This window comes from Cariama cristata, unplaced genomic scaffold (genome assembly GCF_000690535.1).
Source record: "Cariama cristata isolate BGI_N322 unplaced genomic scaffold, ASM69053v1 scaffold39546, whole genome shotgun sequence".
Classification (NCBI taxonomy): Eukaryota; Metazoa; Chordata; class Aves; order Cariamiformes; family Cariamidae; genus Cariama; species Cariama cristata.
Genome location: NW_009623368.1, coordinates 14485 through 31994, shown reverse-complemented (window position 1 = coordinate 31994; position 17510 = coordinate 14485). Strand labels below are relative to the sequence as shown.

Below are 17510 nucleotides of genomic sequence, written 5' to 3'. Positions count from 1 at the left end.
AAGTGAGATTACACAGCAAGGAAACCCTCTGAAACCTGTAAGGAAAAGGCTTGCACAGGGTCATTTGTTCTGTTTGCAGCAACTGATGTCTTCATGAAAATTTAAAAGTTTAAGGGTTTTCTTTTCTGCCCTGCCTGCCCCCCCGTCTGAGATGTTTTGGTGACTTTCTCACTTCAGAGAGAAATGGTTATGTGCTATTAAATCAACAATTGTTCCTTCTCAGTGAATATTTCACTACACCATAAACGTTAAAACACTGGGCATTAAACCAGTCAATGTAAGGACTGATTGGATTGTGCTGGATTGCCTATTTGCAGCTGCTGAACATTACTTCAAGAAGCTTTAAAAATAAATAAATAAATAAATTACACTCCTAGTGTTATGATACATGCAGTGGGGCACGTTCAGAATGGCAGACATTAGTTACCAATTGGTAGCTGGGCGATTAATTCAGTTTCTCAAGATACTTTCCCCACTATTACCCAAAACTAAATATTACATTCTTAAGACTTTTTGGCATGGAGATTAAAGAATCACTGATTTATCAAATAGTTTAAAAGGGAATCTTCTGTTGCCAGGATGAATTTAGCTTTTTCCCAGAATTTGAAATGCTTAAAAAAGCAATGATTCAAGCATTTGGCTTTCGGTGAGTTTTTTGGTGTGTGTGGTGTTTTGTTGTTTGGTTTTTTTTTCTTTCTAATGTAGATATCTGGGCTTATTTTCCTAAGGATTAGGTAGGAATAAAGAGATCTTAAAACATCGGAGGTTGGTGGTCCTCAAATTTAGGCTTAACTAAAGATACCACAAAGAAAATACTAAATTTTCTGTTTTTTCCTGCAGGCTTATTGGAGGAGATACTCTGCCAGGAAAAGATATTTACAGCTGAGATACTATGTTATTTTTGTACAAGCAAGGATAAGGATGGTGAAGTCTGTTGCTGCATATAAACGAATTGTTTGGGCTACTGTCACAATTCAGAGTCATCTGCGTGCATCTAGGTTGGCAAAAAAAGATCGGCAAAGATTTGAAATCTTAAAGTCTTCAGCACTTACTATTCAGTCTGCATTCAGAAGATGGAGAAAATACAAAATTCAACGGAAAATTAAAGCAACTTTAGTGCTTCAGACTTATTTCCGAAAATGGCAATCTTCAAAACTGGCTAAAAGAAAGAGGGCTGCCCTTGTCATACAGTCTTGGTATAGGATGCACAGAGATCTGAAGCAGTATCTACGTATTAAGCAAAGTGCTATCAAGATTCAGGCTTGGTACAGGTGTCAGCTGGCTAGATGTATTTACCAGGAACACAGGGCAAAAATAGTGACAATTCAGCAGTATTACAGAGCTTATAAACTAGGAAAACTTGAAAGACAGTACTATTTGCAAAAGCGTGCAGCAGTGATAGTTCTCCAAGCTGCTTTTAGAGGCATGAAGGTGCGTAAACTATACAGACAAACAAAAGCAGTTTGTGTTCTTCAATCACTGTGGAGAATGAAAAAAGAGAAACTGAGATTTCTAAGATTAAAAAGATCTGTTACTACATTACAGTCACATGTGAGAAAATACCAACAAGTAAAAAGATACAAAGAGATTAAAAATGCTGCTTCTGTAATTCAAACTTGGTATAGGGCACACATCACTTCAAAAAAAGCAGCTGCTTCTTTCCAGAGGATGCGTCTGGCTGCTATTGTCCTACAGTCTGCCTACAGAGGAATGGAAGCTAGGAAAAAGGCTCGCATATTGAGATCTGTGATAAAAATTCAGTCAATTTACCGTGCTTATATTGTACGGAAGAGATTTAAAAACTTGAAAAGTGCAACAGTGAAGATTCAAGCTTTTGTAAAGATGAGGCAAGCACTTGGGCATTATTGTGCTTTAAGGGAGGCAACACTTTATGTCCAGCGAAGGTATCGATCTCGTAGATACGCTCTTCAACTTAAAGAAGATTATAGGAAATTGAGGGGAGCTTGCATAAGAATTCAAGCTGTAGTTCGAGGCTATCTTGTCAGGAAACAAATACAAAGGTGGAGGGAGACGGCAGTATTTCTCCAGGCATGCTACAGAATGAGAAGGGACAGGCAACGTTATTTGAGCATCTATAGTGCTGCCGTTGTCATTCAAAAACACTATCGTGCATACAAAAAGCACCTGTGTCAGAGGCAGGAGTTCTTGCAAGTTAAAAAAGCAGCTGTGTGCTTACAAGCAGCCTACAGGGGTTATAAAGCACGCAAAAAGCTTAAACTTGAATATAGAGCTGCTATTAAAATTCAGACTGCTTTTAGGGCTCATGCTGCAAGAATGAAATACAAGGCGATGGTTCAGGCCTCCATTGTGATTCAGAGGTGGTACAGAACTTATAAGACTGGTAACAGGCAAAGAATGGACTTCTTAATGACAAGAGCGGCGGTGCTTTCTTTACAAGCAGCTTTTCGTGGCTGGAAGGTACGAAAGCAGATTCGAAGACAATGTGTTGCTGCTACTAAGATACAGTCTGCCTTCAGAAAATTCATGGCTCTGAAAAAATTCAGACTTACAAACCATGCTGTGCTAACTATCCAAAAGCATTACAGAGCCAGTGTTATAGGCCAGAAACAACGGCAAGAATTTGTTCAGCTGCGTAACTCTGTAGTGCGTCTTCAGGCGATATGGAGGGGGAAAACTGTTAGAAAAACAATTCAAAAGAAACATTATCTTGCAACAATTATTCAGTCCTATTACAGAATGCATATAAATCAACTGAAATATAAGAAAGTAAGACAAGCCACTCTAGTCATTCAGAAATACTTCAGAGCTTACTGTATGAAAAAAACCCAACGTGCAATTTATCTAAAAACAAAGGCAGCTGTGTTAGTCTTGCAGTCTGCTTACCGTGGGATGACTGTGAGGAAACAATTGAACAAACAGAACAAAGCTGCTACAACTATACAAGCTGCCTTCAAATCTTACCTGGCCAAAAAGGACTATGAAAGACTTAGATCTGCAGCTGTAGTAGTTCAAAGGCATTATCGTGCAATTATTCATGCTAAATGTCAAAAGCAGAAATATTTGTCTTTAAAAAAAGCCACAGTCAAAATGCAGGCGATTTATAGAGGTGTAAGAGTTAGACGACAAGTTCACTGTATGTATCAAGCAGCTGTTTGTATCCAAGCCACGTTTAAGATGCATCGCATGAACATAAAATATCAGGCAATGAGAATGGCAGCAATTATAATTCAAAGACAATATAGAGCATTCTGTTTAGGCAAAGTACAACGTAAAAAGTACTTGGAACTAAAGAAGTCTATCATTACCCTTCAGGCTGCCTGTAGAGGCATGAAGGTCCGACAAGGCTTAAAAACTATGCATCAGTCAGCAGCAATAATACAGTCCTATTATCGAATGCACAAACAACAGAGGGATTTCAGAAAATTGTTGCTCGCAACTAGGCGGATTCAGCAATGGTTCCGTGCTTGTAAGGAGCGAAATACACAAGTTCACAACTATATGATTATCAGAAATGCTACACTTCGTATCCAGGCTGCATTCCGTGGTATGAAAACAAGACAACTTATAAGAAATATGAATGAATCGGCTGAGCTTATTCAGAGACTATTTAGAACTTTTCTCAAAAGAAAACATTTTCTTTCCATTAAGACGGCTGCTATTGTAATTCAGAGAAAATACAGAGCAACAAAACTAGCAAAAATTCAACGTCAAAAATATCTCTCTGTCCTTAATGGTACTGTTATCATACAGTCTGCTTACAGAGGCTTTGTAGTAAGAAAAAAAATGCAACAGATGCATCAAGCTGCTACAGTTATTCAAGCAACATTAAGAATGCGTAAAATTTACATGTCTTATCAAGCTATCAGGCTTGCTTCTGTAATCATACAGCAACATTATCGTGCTTACAGGGAAGGGAAGCATGTGAGAGAAATATACTTAAAAACGTACAATTCTGTTTTAGTTCTTCAGGCTGCCTATAGGGGAATGAAAACAAGATGCTTCTTGAAGAGAAGACGTGAGGCAGCACTTACAATACAGAGAAATTACCGAATGTATAGGCAATACCGCCATTACAGAAAAGTTCAGTGGGCAACCCAGCTAATACAGAAGAGATACAGAGCCAATAACCTAAAGAAAATTGCAGTGCAGCATTACTCTTCATTAAAGCAAGCAGCAACTTGTATTCAGAAGGCTTTTCGAGACATGCGAGCAAAAAAACATCATCGAGAGATGCGCTGTGCTGCTATTGTTGTTCAGAAAAACTTTAAAGCTGTTAGAGAACGTCGAAGATATCTCTCTCTTAAAGCTGCTACTCTTGTCTTTCAGAGAAGATACAGAGCTTTGATTCTGTCAAGACAGCATACTTTGGAGTATCTTTCTCTTCGCAGAGCAGCTATTCACATACAGGCTGTGTGCAGAGGTATCAGGGTGCGGAAGAATATTGCACATATGCATTTAGCTGCTAGTACAATACAGTCAGCCTACAAAATGCACAGAAATAGAAGGTCCTATCAAAATATGAGAATTGCAGCTATTGTTGTACAGAACTACTATCGAGCCTATGTTAAAGGAAAGAATCAACGAAAGAAATATCTGACAATGAAGAATTCTGCTGTTGTTATTCAGGCATCATATAGAGGCATGAAGGAACGACAGAAACTGAAAATCATGCATGTTTCAGCAATTGTAATACAATCTAGTTATCGCATGTACATACAACATAAATATTACAAACAGTTGTGCTGGGCTGTCAGAGTTACACAGCAAAGGTTCAGAGCCAAAATGGCAAAAGAAGCTGACATGGAAAACTATGCAAAAATAAAAAAGGCTGTGATTTGCCTTCAGTCCTGTTTTCGTGCTAAAAAAGCTAGGCAGTTGTATAAAACCAACGTTGCTGCAAGGCGCATAAAATCATTCTTACAAATGCGTGTAGAGAGAAGGCGTTTTCTTGAAAAGAAAGCAGCAGCAATAATGATCCAGTCTGTATTCCGATGCCAAAGAACAAGGACTCGCTATAAATTGATTCAGAGTTCAGCAGTTGCTATTCAGAGGTGGTACAGAGCATGTCACAGGGCTCATTTACAGAAAGCAGAGTATTCTGCTCAAAGACAAGCAATAGTAACTATTCAGTCCGCCTTCCGTGGTATGAAGGCAAGAAAAATAGCAAGGCAAATACGAGCTGCAAGAAAGATCCAGTCTTTTCTTCAGATGGCTGTGCAGCGCAGAAAATTTATTCAACTTAGAATGGCAGCTATTACGTTACGAGCCTATTACTTAATGCATAAAACTAAGTCACAGTATACAAGCTATAAAAAAGCAGCAGTTGTCTTACAGCGATGCTACCGATCCCACTTGACTGTGAAATACCAAAGAACGATTTTCTTACAAGCCCGGAGGAACATTATCATTGTGCAGGCTAGAGCCAGAGGATTCATTGAAAAGAGGAGGTTTCACAAAATTAAAGAAAGCACAATAAAAATTCAGGTACTTCTGAATGTATAGTAGTGGGTTTTGGGTGTGAGTTTTTTTCTCTTATGGGTTTTTTTAAGATTACTGCTCTTGCAAACAACAGTTTAAAGCTATATGTTACAGTAGAATCAATTTCTGAAGTATACTACATGGCAGATGTATAAAGCTTATTACCACAGTGCACAGAAATGAGTCTCAGTTGAGCCCTGTTTTGTCTCTCCTTGCTGAGGTACTCGTCTTAAAAAGTAACATTTCCTCTTTCTTCTTGTTTCTCCCTTAGAATTTTACTACAAATGATTTCTGATACTGGTGTGTGTGTTTCTGTGGTTCTTTTAAGAATATTTTTGTCCTAATTGGCTTTCACCTATATAAATATTAGTAGCTTAATGAATGATTTCTCTGATCAGAATGTGAATGAAAGCAGTCTTGACATGTTGAAATGAGTGGGCACTGATATTGAGTATAAAGTGAAGTAAATGGCAAAAAACCCATGACTGCTACATTCTTTAAGACTCATATTTAGGAAGGCATGAGTAAATCAATCATGTTAATTCTTTTAGATCTATTAAATGGCCCTAGCCATTTAAGTACCTAGTTAACATTTTGAAGTAGAATGTAAGGAGAGAAATTGCATTCTTATTGTACGTTTCAGTTGCTACCTTGAATGGCACCACATGAAACTTAGTGTGAAACTGTATCTGTGATTTCTCAGAGGCACTCTAGGAAGTGGGAAGTATTTAGCTGGATGTATTTTGCTTCCATTATTGATGTAATGAAAGTGTGGTCAGCAAGAAGTAATGAGAATTGTTCTTCATCTCCATGTAGCAAGCTAAATATCTATCCAGTGTGGGTTCAAAGAAGCTTAGAAGACTGGTTACTCTGAAGTGCTTTTTCAATCTTTTTTTTTTTTTTTTTGAGGATGAAGGAAGAAGGCATATTTCCTTCTTTGTATTAATTATGATCTGTATGTAGTGGGAGTACACCTTCCCCACCCCACCTCGTGAGAAAAGCTTTAGGTGACTTCCTGTGGTGGCCTTAGTTATTTTACCCTAAGGGAAGGGGTTTCTCTTCAGGGTATTATTGGAATGAAAGGATTTTTTTCCCCTAAATTGGGGAGGAAGGGGAAATAAATAATGTCTCGTAATAATTTCTTAGGTTGCTATTACTATCTTGTTGGATAGCACATTGCTCTACTTAACAGATAAGAAAACAGGTGTGCCTTCCTCACTTCCATGTTTTGGGGGGAAGTGGCAGCTTCTTGGTTATTTTCTGAATGTCTAGCTTATATATCCTAGTCAATGTAAGTATGATTACTTTGTTTAAAAGGTAGAAAAAGGAATTAATTGGGAAATCAGGAATAAATTTACTTATATTGTTGTTTTTCTAAAAAGCCAGTGTGTACAGCTGTACTTTAAAATATGGAAACATCTTCCCAGTCAATACCATGCAAGTGGTGAAATATTCTAAGACTGTGGCTTTTTCTTTTAAGGCATTTTTCCGTGGACTTATTCAGAGACAGAAATACCTTCGGTGCAAGTCTTCTGCTGTATTAATACAGCAGCACTACAGAGCTCATCAGATGCGAAATATTGAACAACAAAGATACCATCAAATGAAAAGAGCTGCCATTAGAATTCAGGTAATCCCAGAAGGTGTTTTTTATTGGTGTTTTTTTTTGTTTTTTACCCTTTCGTATTTGTTTCTTCATGACATAATTATTTTTACAGACATTAAAGAGAGTGACATTTGTGGTATTTCCCTGAATGCATTTCACTTGCTTTAGAAAACATCTTCTAGATGTCAGAAATTAGATATTTGTAATGTTGTAGAGATAGGAATCCTAAAAGCCTTTCCATGCTAACATGACTTTTTTTTTTCCTTTTAATTTTGTTTGTTCTATTAAACAAAAGAAAAATCAAGGTATGAAATTATTTTTTTTCTTTTTATATATTTAATAGGCATCCTATAGAGGATATAAAGCCAGGCAGTGGGTTAACAAAATGAGAGCAGCACAAGTAATTCAAGCCTGGTTTCGAGGCTGCAGAGCACGAAAGGAATATGCATCTGTGGTAAAAGCTATACGTGTTATTCAGAGTCACTTCAAAACAAGACAGCAGCGGACCCGGTAATACTGAATTTGATATAAATTTCTGTACTTTTCATAGCTTTTATTATGTACTTATTTAGTAGTGCTTTGCACTCTGGCAAATGGCTATAGATTCTCAGCCTCTGACCCTGCAGCATGTATCTAATGTGCATGAACGTAATCCTGTTGATGCAGGTGGGGTTATTCTTTTGCACAAGACTTTTCTTATGTTTAAATCTTTTTCTGGACTGGAAGCTCCCTCGCAAACTTAAATTTTGCATGTTGGGGATATAGAAAGAATATATATTGGTTTTGTGGTTTGTTTTTTTTTTTTTTTTCACTTAGCTTTTTTTACAGGAAAGATGTTCTGGATATTGTTAAAATTCCAGTATAAAACTGATAGGATGAAAAGCTATTTCATTGTAATGCATAATGGAATAGTTAAACTACTTTGTGTTTATTTTGCTGTGAGTTGGTTTTACAATAAATGCTCTACTAGATCAGCCCAACAGCTCATCTCATTCAGAAATGCCAGTACTGCCTCTGCCAGTAACAGTAGAAGATGCTGTTTAGGGAGAGTACGTTAAACTGAACGTTTTCTAAGGTCCTCCCTCAGCATCCATGCTTGTGTTAGATTACGGATGTTACAACTTACATCCTTGCCTATTCCCTTTATTATCGTTTTATGGACCTATTTACATCAGTCTGTATGATGCCTTTTAAACTGCTGTCTCCCTGTCTTGACCTCCTTTGGCAACAAGTTCTGGAAGTACCTACTGTGGGAAGACAGAAAGCATCTTCTATTTTAAACCAGTCTTTCTGCCAACATTGCTGGCTATCCCCTTGTTCTAGTGTTCTAAGATTTGGTTGATAACAGCTCTGTTTTCACAATATCTAGCTTAGATATTTCACAATATCTAATGATGATCTAAATCATCACTGGTTTATTACTTTAAAAATACAAGTGTTCTCAGCGTCTGGAAAAAAAAAAAACAAAAATACATTTTTATCTTAGGTTTTTGAAAATGAAGATCTGTGCACTTACCATTCAAAGAAGATGGAGAGCAACCCTTACTGCACGAGTGATTCAACATCAGTTTCTGGCAACTAAGAATGCTGCAGTTAAGATTCAGTTGGCATATAGACAGTACAGGGCTAGAAGACTTTTAAAAAAGGTATGTTTTCATTTATATTCTGCTGTCATGGTTGTTTTAAACATTTTCAATGTATTTGAGTGATTTTTGTCATCAATACACAGAGGTATAGAAAAGAAAGGTGGGGCCAGAACAAAGATTGTTCAAATCAAAAGTATTCAATCTTCAAAATATTAAATTTCCTTTTTGCTTTTAGCAATGAGGTTGATTCTTGGTTTTGAAAAGTTCCAGTTGTTGAATTACCCCTGTCTATACTGATAACAAGATAAAATGTAAAATTTTCTGCTGACTTTATTGCTTACAAAGGACTAAGTCAAATTGCCCTTATTTTGACCCCATTTAGGTACGGGAAAAGACCTTCCAAATTGTGAAAGTGCGTTTTTTTGTAAACTAGTACTGCATGAGTTTGCTTGTATTTCCTATTTTATTTTTGTTCTTTTTCTTATGATGGAAAAAAAAATCTAGAACTAAAATATAAATGTATATTAATTGTGATAGGAATGAACAAAAGTTTAATTATCAATGCATTCTTTAAAATCTTTTTCAGAAGCTTCAAGCTGCATGTTTGATCCAAAAAGCATACAGAGATTTCAAGGCAAGAAGGAAACTGGTTCAGCAAAAAGCTGCTGCTGTAATTATCCAAAAACATCTGAGGGCTTGGCAGGAAGGCAGGCTTCAATTTATGAAATACAGCAAAACCAGAAGAGCTGTCATTAAACTGCAAGCATTTATACGGGGTTATTTAGTCAGAAAAAAGGTTGGTATACTTCAAATTAAAACTATACTTTTGATGTAAAGTATCTCTAGAGGTGTTTTCTTTCATTCTGGCTGGCAAGAAAAGGAAAACCTGATCACTTGTTATTGAACTCAAATTCTTGTTGACTGCTTTGAGAATTGTGTGGGTCAAAATAGATCAAAATATAGTTTGACCCTTTTCTTACAATCCTTTAGTACTAAAATAGGTTTTCATTGTTTGGGTGGCTTTTTTTAGCTTCTGAGATCTTTATGGCTTACCTATAGCTGATACTTCTGAACACACACACACACACACTTACAATGAAACTGTTTTCTGCTATATATTAATGTTATGGTTTACTGTCACTTCTCTGTGTTATTGTTTAGATTAGAGACTTGGTACTGAAGAAAGTTAGCTTACTTTAGTTCTGAGATAATGACTTCTGAGGCAATTCTTCAACATCTAATAATATATTACTGTGTACTCTGGTCTTTGCATAGACAATCAGCTACCTCTGAGTATGAAAATTAATGATGTTCCTTGTTTTGTTTTCCTTCTACAGATTTCAGAACAGAAACAAAAGAAGAGATTACTTTATTTTACAGCAGCTGCATATCATCATATATCTGCAATTAAAATTCAAAGGGTGTATAGGATTCACCTCATCTTAAAACTTGCACAAAACCAGATCTTGTCCGTTCTTATAATACAGGTTAGTCTAATTAAGGACAAATGATTTTGTGTAACATAATTTAATTTCTTTTCTGTCAGCTAAGCTTAGCACTAAGACACTGTAGTTCCTTCACATACGAAATTAAGGCTAAATTATGGAGACCGTGATTTATTAAATAACGTTGCTTATACCCAACTAAGCATAATAGAGTGGATCTCAGCAGGTGTGGGAGACTTAATCACTTTAAAGCTGAGGATGGATGGGAAAGTTTGTTTCCTTCAGACTCCCAGGCTTGCTAAAGGAATCCGAGTGCTGTCTTAGCCTATTTCTTTACGTCCTACTGGAAGTAGGAAAGATCAGACACAACAACCTGTAAGGCTTGTGAAATGAAGAGCATCTCCTTACACGAACAATTGCCTGATACAGTGATTTATTTGGTTGGCTGTTTCTAATCTGCCAGTGGTACCAGAGCTTAAGTTGCAGCATTTTTAATAGAACCATGTTTTACTTCTATAAAAGCAAGATCAAGATAAAAAATCAGGTCTATATTGCAGCACTGCCTAATAGTAAACAATTATCTTCTGGTCTCCAAACTGACAGTTAGCTTAGTCCCAATAATGGAAGGTCAGCATTAGATAAATGGAGAGGCTGAAACAGGAACCCTGAAATAGCTATTCTAGTCAAGGATGTTATGGCAAGCTTTGCCCTACTACTCCTCCATATGTACAAATCTGTTATCTCTCCCTGTAGGTTATATTTTCCACTTAAGGCAAGAGCAAACGGGTGGAAGAGGCTTTTTTTGGTCAGATTTGGCATACAGTACCCTGCCTCCATTCTCTGTGTATAGAGGGGAAGAAACAGAGCTGGAAAATGAGAAAAGTGGAGTGGTGGTTCTCCTTAAAAACCAGGCAAAAGAAAGAAAACTCCTAGGACACAAGTATAAATTGGGAGAGGAGTGGCTGGAGAGCAGCCCTGCAGAAAGGGATCTGAGGGTGCTGGTCAGCAGCAGGCTCAGTAGGAGCAGTGTGCCCTGGCAGCCAAGAGGGCAAACACCATCCTGGGGTGCATCAAACACAGTATAACCAACCGGTCAAAAGAGGTGATCATCCTGCTGTATTCAGCGAGAGTGCAGCCCTACCTTGAGCATCGTGTGCAGTTCTGGGCACCACAACTTAAGAAAGATGTTCAGGTCCTTGAATGCCTCCAGAGGGGAGGGCAACGAAGCTGATGAAAGAGCTGGAAGGCATGTCCTATGAGGAGCAGCTAAGGATTTTGGGCTTATCTAGTTTGGAGAAAAGGAGACTGAAGGGTGACCTCATTGCTATCTGCAGCTTCCTGAGGAGTGGAAGTGGACAGGGAGGTGCTGAGCTCTTCTTCCTGGTATCCAGTGACAGAACATGTGGGAATGGTTCAAAGCTGTGCCAGAGGAGGTTTAGACTGGACATTAGGAAGCATTTCTTTACCTAGAGGGTCGTCAAACACTGAAACAGACTTCCTAGAGAGGTGGTCAATCCCCCAAGCCTGTCAGTGTTTAAGAGGCATTTGGACAATGCCCTTAACAACATGCTTTATCTTTTGGTGAGACCTGGAGTGGTTGGGCAGTTGGACTAGATGATCATTCTAGGTCCCTTCCAACTGAAAATATTCTGTTCTGTTCTATACAGAATGCTTCCCTAACTGCTCCTAGTTAAGATTTCATTTTGCAGTCTTGAGTTTCAGCTACCCCGAGGCCAGAGCTGTGTCATGGTGTTTATGAGTGCTAGTGATGTTTATAGTGCCTGTATCTGTCAAAGCTCATGTTAGAGTAGTTCTTCGGTTTTTATCAATGCTTGTTTAGGATGGGAAAAGAGAATTTGTGGAAAAGCCTTAAATTAATAAATAAACCTACTTTAATTTTAAGCAGAGATGGTTCCGAGCAAAAATGCAACAAAGGAGATATCTAAGAGATTATCAAAGAATCATTCAATTACAACGTCTGATTCGAGGCTGGCTGAATCACAGAAATGATGCAGCAACCGTAATCCAGCGAAATGTGCGAAGATTCCTTGCCTGCAGACGTAGGAGAAAATTTGCAGTTGGAATAATTAAATTTCAGGTAAATACCTCTTGTAAGAAAACTACAATTTTTTTTTAATTTTATTTTTATTTTTTTATTTTTATCTCATGGGTTTTAGGAGAGAGGAAAGGTGTTTGCTTTGGTTGGTGAATTTATCAGTTAAATTGCAAGCCAGGTCAACTTCAGTTTAGATATCAAAGCTAAATGCAAAGAGATCATGGAGTAATATTAAGCAGATACTGGTTGAGGTGACTTATGTGGGAGTGTGTGTGGTGTATATGCATGTTTGTTTTGGTCTTTTGTCTTGAAAATCCGGTATTTTGAAAGATTGAACACTCAATAGTAATTGCTTAAAAATTAATAACCAAGGTAATTAAATATTTTGTCAGACTTGTGTAAAATTGATTTGGAATGGTAATGGAAGTTCTATTGTCTCTTGTTCACAACTTTTTTCTCTTTGAAATTCCCTTTCTGTAGGCATTGTGGAGAGGATATTCTTGGAGAAAGAGTAATGACACAGCAAAAACTAAAGCTTTAAGACGTAGTTTAGAAAAGGCTAATGAAGAGAGCAGAGAAGAGAACAAATTGTGCAACAGAACTGCAATTGCTATTGAATACCTTCTAAAATACAAACATCTATCTTATATTCTTGCAGCATTAAAGCATCTTGGTCAGTATTTCGTTTTATTACAACTGATAGATTACCAGGATGATCAAAATGGAATTTCTCAGCTGAGTAGAGTTCATAATGATATTTATGCTTTCTGTATGACTTTAAAATGTGAACGTGTTAGTGTAATGGAGGGTTTTTTCCAGACTAAAAATAGGTTATTGATTTAAGAACAATATTAAAATGGTTATGTAGAGAAAGGAAATTCTGTATGATTTCTCTAATTTCCTTGGCAGTCCTAGTAATACTATGCCTTACATAAGTCAATTATATTTACTATCACTGTATGTTCTCCATGGATTGTTTCATATGCTTAGGTTTTAGTTTGGAATATTAAAACTATTGATTTAGAAATACTTGTTTAAATCAATAATTGCTGGTTTTACTACTTTACAGTTCTACTTAAAAATAAGACAAAACCTTGGTTTGCGATTAAATTGCTTGACCTTCAGAGTTGGTTTTGTTTTGGTTTTAATTATCATAGAGGTGGCTACCAGGCTGTCCTCACTCTGTTGTGAAAATATGGCCCAGAGCAGAGCAATCTCCACTATTTTTGTTCTGATCCGAAGTTGCAACCGGAGTGTTCCATGCATGGATGTGATCAGATATTCAATTCAGGTTCTACTTAATGTTTCAAAGGTAACTTTAATATTTTCTTTTGCAAGTTTATAAGCTGTAGACTACTTTATTGTAGTATTTATTTATCTACAGAATTTCTGAATAAATTTGAAACAACAAAAGTAATAGTTTTGAATAAGAATCAGTTTCTGAATTTTAACTATGTTATTTTGAAACCAATTATCTCCTTAGTAATAATTGTGATTTAATTTTCGTTTTAGCAAAAGAAAATGATTTCATGGGCTTAAAGTAATCATTTTACTTTTAACTGATTACATTGCAAGGTATCCCAAGTATTGCATGAAACTGTGTAGAAATGCAAAACTGTAGAAGTAATGATAAGCTATGAAGCTTTTTAAAGGTAGAAATAAGGTATATGTTCCTGAAGATAGCCTACTTTGCCAAATTCACGTCAGTACTGTAGTTACTGACTATGGATTGATTGTTCTAGAGTTTTTTACTTCGAAATTTGAAATATTTGCTAAACATAGTTTTTGATCTGATATCCATCCTACTGGCATTTACATTCACATTCTTTTATTTTTATTTCAGGAAAAAAAATTAACGTTTAAGCTAAACTTACTTTTAAATTTCCCTAAACTTATTCTAATTTATTCTTCTATTTTAAACATAAAATGAGATTCTACAGGTTTCTAAGAAAAAGGAGAAGCACAAAGGGTAGCTTTTTGTAACCTCTTACGATCGTGTAATGTACAGAAGTGATATTTATCACTTGGGTGTCAGATCAGATACAAATCTAATCTAGGGGAGAATGTGGATTTTGCTTTTTCCTCTAACCTGAAAGGTATTTTGAAGATCTGTCTATATAACCTCTCTTGTCTCTGTCTTGTATAACAGTATGAAAGAACTACTCAAGCAGTTTATGAAGTAGAAAATTCTATAGATACGTTACTAGACCTACTGCAAATGTACAGAGGGAAAGCTGGGGACAAAATTTCAGAGAAAGGAGGAAGCATTTTCACAAAGACCTGTTGTTTGTTGGCCATCCTTTCAAAGGACTCGAAAAGAGCTTTGGTAAGACTTAAATGTTTTGGGTTTAGTAATTTGATTTAACATGCTTTTCTTGCATGTTTTGGTGGTGTTTGTAATTATTTATTTTTTTCTCCCTCTTTACCATACCTATTATGGCTGTAATATTAATTATGACTAAACTCAGATTTTAAAAAAATGCATTTCCGAGGTGGTGAAAACACTCATTATTTTGTGCTTTGTATGCCGTGGTCACTCAGAGCTATTCAATAAGACATTGAGGTTCTGATCCTGCAATCCTTGCAAGATTATGTTATTGCAATCTCTACTTTCCACAGGGGTTTGATGACTTTCTATCAATCGTTTAGCATTTGATATAGTTTAGTAGCTACATAACTAACTTTTATTCCGTTTATGAAAGTTTACTGTTGCTTTTCGGATAAAGTTAAAATCTTTGTTGTCAGTAACAACTGGCAATATAATTGTCCATGGCTTTGTGTTGACATACCGCATTGTAACAGAGACAGCCTGTTGCTAAAAGAAATTCCCTTTGGTTCATGCCTACTGCTAGAATCCCTAAGAAGGTTATTAGGATAGTCTGGGTTCTATGCTATAAATTCATTAGCTGTTTATCCATCAGATATGAGCACTTAAGTTATACAGTCAGCTGTGATCCTTGCATTGATAGGACAAGAGGAAACGGTTTCAAGTTGCGCCAGGGGAGGTTCAAGTTGGATATTAGGAAGAACTTCACTGTAAGAGTTGTTAGGTGTTGGAACAGGCTCCCCACTGAGGTGGTGGACTCACCATCCCTGGAGGTGTTCAAAAAACATTTAGATGTGGTGCTTCAAGACGTGGTTTAGTGGGTTTAGCGGGCATGGTGGCATCGAGAATATGATTGGCCTTGATGATCTTTGAGGTCTCTTCCAACCATAATAATTCTATGATGATTCTTTCATTGCTATGAAGATGGGTACAAACACTAATTTGTGTCTCTGTACCAATCATTGAAGGCATATGCTAATGACATATGTGACAATTGGTTTTAATGAGAAATTAGTAAAATTTGAATTTTAAGAGCTTGAATTTTCTGAGATCTCAAATCGCATACTGGTTGTTAAGTGTTCTGAAAGTATTAGACCACTGACGACTTGTAGGTGTGCTGGCTTTTAAAATGGTTTCACTGTACTTGTGAGTAGAAGTTCAGCTTAAATGATAAACATTCAGTTTTCATTGAATAAAACAGATTTCTTGATTTGTTAAATTACTTTCAAACTCATAGTATTAACTATGTACTGTTTTTACCTTTTCTCAGGAAATTCGAAGCATACCAAGAGCTGTTGCTTGCATTCAAAGCCTATATAAACTTACAGCTCGTAAACACAAAATGGATGCAGAGAGAACACTTGTGAAGCAGAAAACAGACACTTTAAGTGGAACTTCCTTTGTTCCAGTAACTCCTCTAAGAACAAAAACAGTTTCAAGGTAAGAGCTTAAAAATCAGTCTGCTAGTTTTGCTATGGCAATATAATATTTTAATGACAAGCCACTAATATCTTCACAGAATTAAACCAGACTGGGTTTTGAGGAAAGATAACATGCAAGAAATTGTGGATCCTCTGCAAGCAATTCTGATGGTGATGGATACACTTGGTATTGCCTGCTACTGAAATGTAAATGATGTATATAAAAATGTATTTGTACAGCATGTATGTAGTAGACAGCTAAATGATTTTGAAAGAAAGCAAATTAAGTGTCACGCTACCCTTGAAAATGTTTTTTCAAATTGCAGTTAACATTTCTGTAACTTTTTTGTATTGTATACAGCTTTTGAAATCCTATTTTGTACTTCTACCAAAAGCAATTGTACAATAAAATCATAAGATCTGGAAATTTCACTAGTGCAGTAATGTATTGTTATTACATAATTGTACATCTTACAAATAGCATGGTATTCCTCACTGATAAAATATTGTAGAATTCTATTAAAAACAGTTGTTTGTGTGGGACAGTTATGTTGGCTTGTATGATCTGGAGAGGTTATAGGTAGGAAAGGAGGCATAGGCTGTGAATTTCAAAACTGGCTACTGTTTTGGGGGAGCTTGAGTTTACTTTCTGGTAAGGTTTTGAAGAATCATATGTGACTAAAAAGAAAAAAAAATTATAAATTTTTTTTTAAAACAGTACAAGATTGTGATGGAACAATGCAATGTTCTAAAGTTCAATTTAGAAATTTGGACCTGATATTTTAAGGGGGGTGATTTGTGAGTGCTTTCTTTCTATCGAGTGAGCAGTACATACAAGCATGCATCTCATCTAGCTGAATAGATGATGTTCATCACAGCATCACCCTTAAATTCTGTTCTCTTGTGCCTTGGAATTGTATTTTCTTAGAGCAAGTCCAAGAAAATGAAAACTGTAAAATTATACCTTCCCACTCCCAAATTTAAAGATTATGCCTCCCGAGGGTGGAACATAATGCTGAACCAACTGGTAGCCATTAGTCAGTTACGTGATAATGCATTGTAAATAAGGTTCTATTTGGGGGTTTTTTTGTTGTTTAAAAAAAAGTCTCAAAAGGGGCTAGCTATATACAACAAAACCCAATGGACAGATAATAGTAGTGGCTATGCTTAATGTGAGAGACTCCAGAATGAATAGTATATAGAATGCAACTGACTAGTTATATGGGAAAAGGCTGGAGGAAGGGGAAATTTTCTATTTCCTCTTATTTCAGCCAAGGTAAATAATCTGATAACAGAATGCACTTTAAACTTGGAACTTGGGAGGTTCTGAGGGGAAGATTGTTCAATTAGTTTAAATTGTTCCATAAACTTGTTGTCTGATTTCACTGTAAAATGATAAATTCTCTGTTCTACTGATGTAAAATGTGCCAAATGGAAATAGAATTCTGCACATCTAATATTAGGGTATTTAGAGAATTAAAATAAGTAAAAATAGTGGTTTCAGTGAAATAACTTGTTGCAAAATATCATGGACCCTAAGGCATTTGTAAATACTTTTGAAAATCCAGTTAATTATTTACAGAAGTAATATTTAGGGAGTTTTCACAGGT

The 17510-nt window shown here is 36.3% G+C and overlaps 1 protein-coding gene across 1 annotated transcript in view; it reads left to right on the top strand.

The window, feature by feature from the left end:
• Positions 1–16193, top strand: part of ASPM (asp (abnormal spindle) homolog, microcephaly associated (Drosophila)) — a gene marked incomplete at its 5' end in the record, with an annotated part of 29416 nt that extends 13223 nt beyond the window's left edge. Inside the window, 12 exons of the mRNA XM_009702706.1 lie at positions 841–4668; positions 4939–5466; positions 7410–7576; positions 8553–8652; positions 9242–9448; positions 9990–10139; positions 12004–12195; positions 12634–12826; positions 13311–13465; positions 14303–14479; positions 15750–15919; positions 15999–16193. Of these exons, the coding sequence (XP_009701008.1) occupies positions 841–4668; positions 4939–5466; positions 7410–7576; positions 8553–8652; positions 9242–9448; positions 9990–10139; positions 12004–12195; positions 12634–12826; positions 13311–13465; positions 14303–14479; positions 15750–15919; positions 15999–16104 (5973 nt within the window). The remainder of the gene's footprint in view (positions 1–840; positions 4669–4938; positions 5467–7409; positions 7577–8552; positions 8653–9241; positions 9449–9989; positions 10140–12003; positions 12196–12633; positions 12827–13310; positions 13466–14302; positions 14480–15749; positions 15920–15998) is intronic.
• Between the last annotated feature and the right edge of the window lie 1317 nt (positions 16194–17510).